The 2,102-nt window shown below is 65.8% G+C and overlaps 1 protein-coding gene across 1 annotated transcript; it reads left to right on the plus strand.

The window, feature by feature from the left end:
- Positions 1-71: 71 nt before the first annotated feature.
- On the plus strand, positions 72-1,568 carry LOC103776988 (lipocalin-15-like; the record flags this gene model as incomplete). Its single annotated transcript, XM_008944521.1, has 5 exons — positions 72-237; positions 441-505; positions 780-893; positions 1,349-1,450; positions 1,547-1,568. Coding segments are annotated over 5 exons (469 nt in total), but the record flags the coding sequence as incomplete, so codon positions are not given.
- Positions 1,569-2,102: the final 534 nt, after the last annotated feature.

The following is a 2,102-nucleotide window of genomic DNA, read 5'->3' on the forward strand; positions in this document are numbered from 1 at the left end:
GGCGGGGTGGCCCCGCCCCCCCGGAGGGTGCCGGTCCCCTGGCCAGGGGCAGGTCCCCGTGGCTTCCCCAGACCCCCCTGGCGACGTGCTGGTGCAGTTTGCAGGGACGTGGCACGTCGCAGCCGCCGCGTCCAACTGCTCCGTGTTCCTGAAGATGAAGGATGGGATGAAGTCATCCCTCATCACCATCAGCTTCACACCGGAGAGGGACCTGGCCGTGAAGATTGTCTGGCCCCTGTGAGTGCCCATCCTGCTCGCTGTGTCCCACTGGGGCTGGGGGACTGCTGTCCCCACGCAGGCAGCCGAGTGAGGAGCGTCCCTGCACAGGCCCGCTGCCCAGCCCTGCCTGTGCCCCCGGGCAGGATGGGACCCCTGCTCCTCCCCGCTCACCTCCCCCGTGGCATCCAGCCACCTTTGTTCTCTCCATTCTCCCTTTCCAGGCTGGACAAATGCCAGGAGTTCGAGCTGCTCCTCCAGCCCCGCGGGCAAGCAGGGCACTACGTGGGTATGTGCGGGCAGGGAGGATGGGAGCTGTGCACACCCTGAGGTGGCGGGTGGGCAGCACCCTTGCCCCCTGACTGGGCAGCAGCAGCAGGAGGGTTTGGCCCCTCTGCTTCCATGGCTCGGTGCGAGGTCGTGCTGTGGGTGGGCACCCAGCTCTGCAGAGGAGTCCCCTTTGGCACCTCCTTGGGCAAACGTGGGGCTGGGGCCATGAGCCCCCGCAGGGGCCGCGGGGTTGCCTGGGCTGTGCCCAACCAGGCACCCTCTGGGTCCTTTAGCAGTGCAGGAGCAGAGGGACCTGCGTGTGGTGGAGACGGACTACGGGCACTACGCCATCGTGCACGAGGTCCAGCACGGCCAGCAGAAGCCCAGGATTGCACTGCAGCTCTTCAGTGGGTGCCAGGATGGGGACGGGCACACAGGGCTGCCTGGGGAGGGACAAGGACACCAGCTGGGGGGCAGGGGCTGGGCCCCTCACCATCCCCACAGACCACCGTGCTGGCACCCAGCATGCTGGCACCCGGGCATCCGGGCACACCCAGGGAATTCATTTTGGGGTAGATGAAACCTTGCACCAAAAAATATTGCCAGCTGGTTGGGGTTTGAAGCAGAGCCCCTCTGCAGTGTGCCAGCCCAGCTGCAGAGCCCCATCCCCACCAGCTGCACCCCAGGGAGGTGGGCTACTCATCCCCAAGGGCTTGTGCCCCTTTGCTGCCAGCCCAGGCAGCCGTGGGGTGCCCGGTGTCTACCCTGCACCTCCCAAGGCTTTGCCTTTGCCCTTCCCTGGGGTCCCACTGCTGCCCCGTGGAGCCCCAGTGTGGGGCTCACTTTGGGTGTCTGGTCGCAGCGAGGGAGCAGGACGTGAGCCCCCAGCTTCTGCAGAAGTTTGAAGAGCTCCTCCCTGCCATGGGCCTGGCCAAGGACATGCTGGCCATCCTGCCCAAGTCAGGTGGGTGCCAGGAGGGCACAGGGTGGCATGGGGACACTGTGCAGGGGCTCAGGGTGCTGCCCGTGGCACGCTCACCCCCTCTTTGCTTTTCAACAGATCAGTGCACCAAGGCCATCAGGTGAGTGTGGCTGGGGGAAGAGGTGTCCCTCCTGGAGTGGCCTGGGCTGAGCAGGATCTCGCAGCCCCCACGGGAGCCCCCACCTGCCTCGGGGCTCTGTGTCATGTCAGCTTCCCCCACTCTAACCACTTGTCCGGCTGTTCTGCTTCCCGGCAGCTGAAGGGACCAAGGCCAGGGCCATGTGTCCTCCAGACCTGGTGGAAAACAGGCTCAGGTCCCCTCTCCACGTCCTCCCTTCCTGTCCTCCCCAGCCTGGCACTGCCAGACCTGCTGCCCAGCACCAGGATCACGCCTTGTCCTCCTAAATAAATAGGTTCAGAAGCTGTCCAAGAGCTCGGTGCGTTTGTCGGTGGGGGCAGGGGTGCTGCCAGGGTCCCCAGGCACCCTGAACCCAGTGGTCCCAGATCCGACCCTTCCTTTCAGCACCCAAGGCTGTTGAGGGGCTCCTCTGCCACACTGTCTGCTGTGCCCAGCGTGGGGAAGGTGGGGAGCAGAGGGTGGGGAAGGTGCCCCAGTGGGGCAGCTACGGGGGAT

The sequence above is a fragment of the Merops nubicus genome, unplaced genomic scaffold (genome assembly GCF_000691845.1).
Source record: "Merops nubicus isolate BGI_N331 unplaced genomic scaffold, ASM69184v1 scaffold36417, whole genome shotgun sequence".
Taxonomy (NCBI): domain Eukaryota; kingdom Metazoa; phylum Chordata; class Aves; order Coraciiformes; family Meropidae; genus Merops; species Merops nubicus.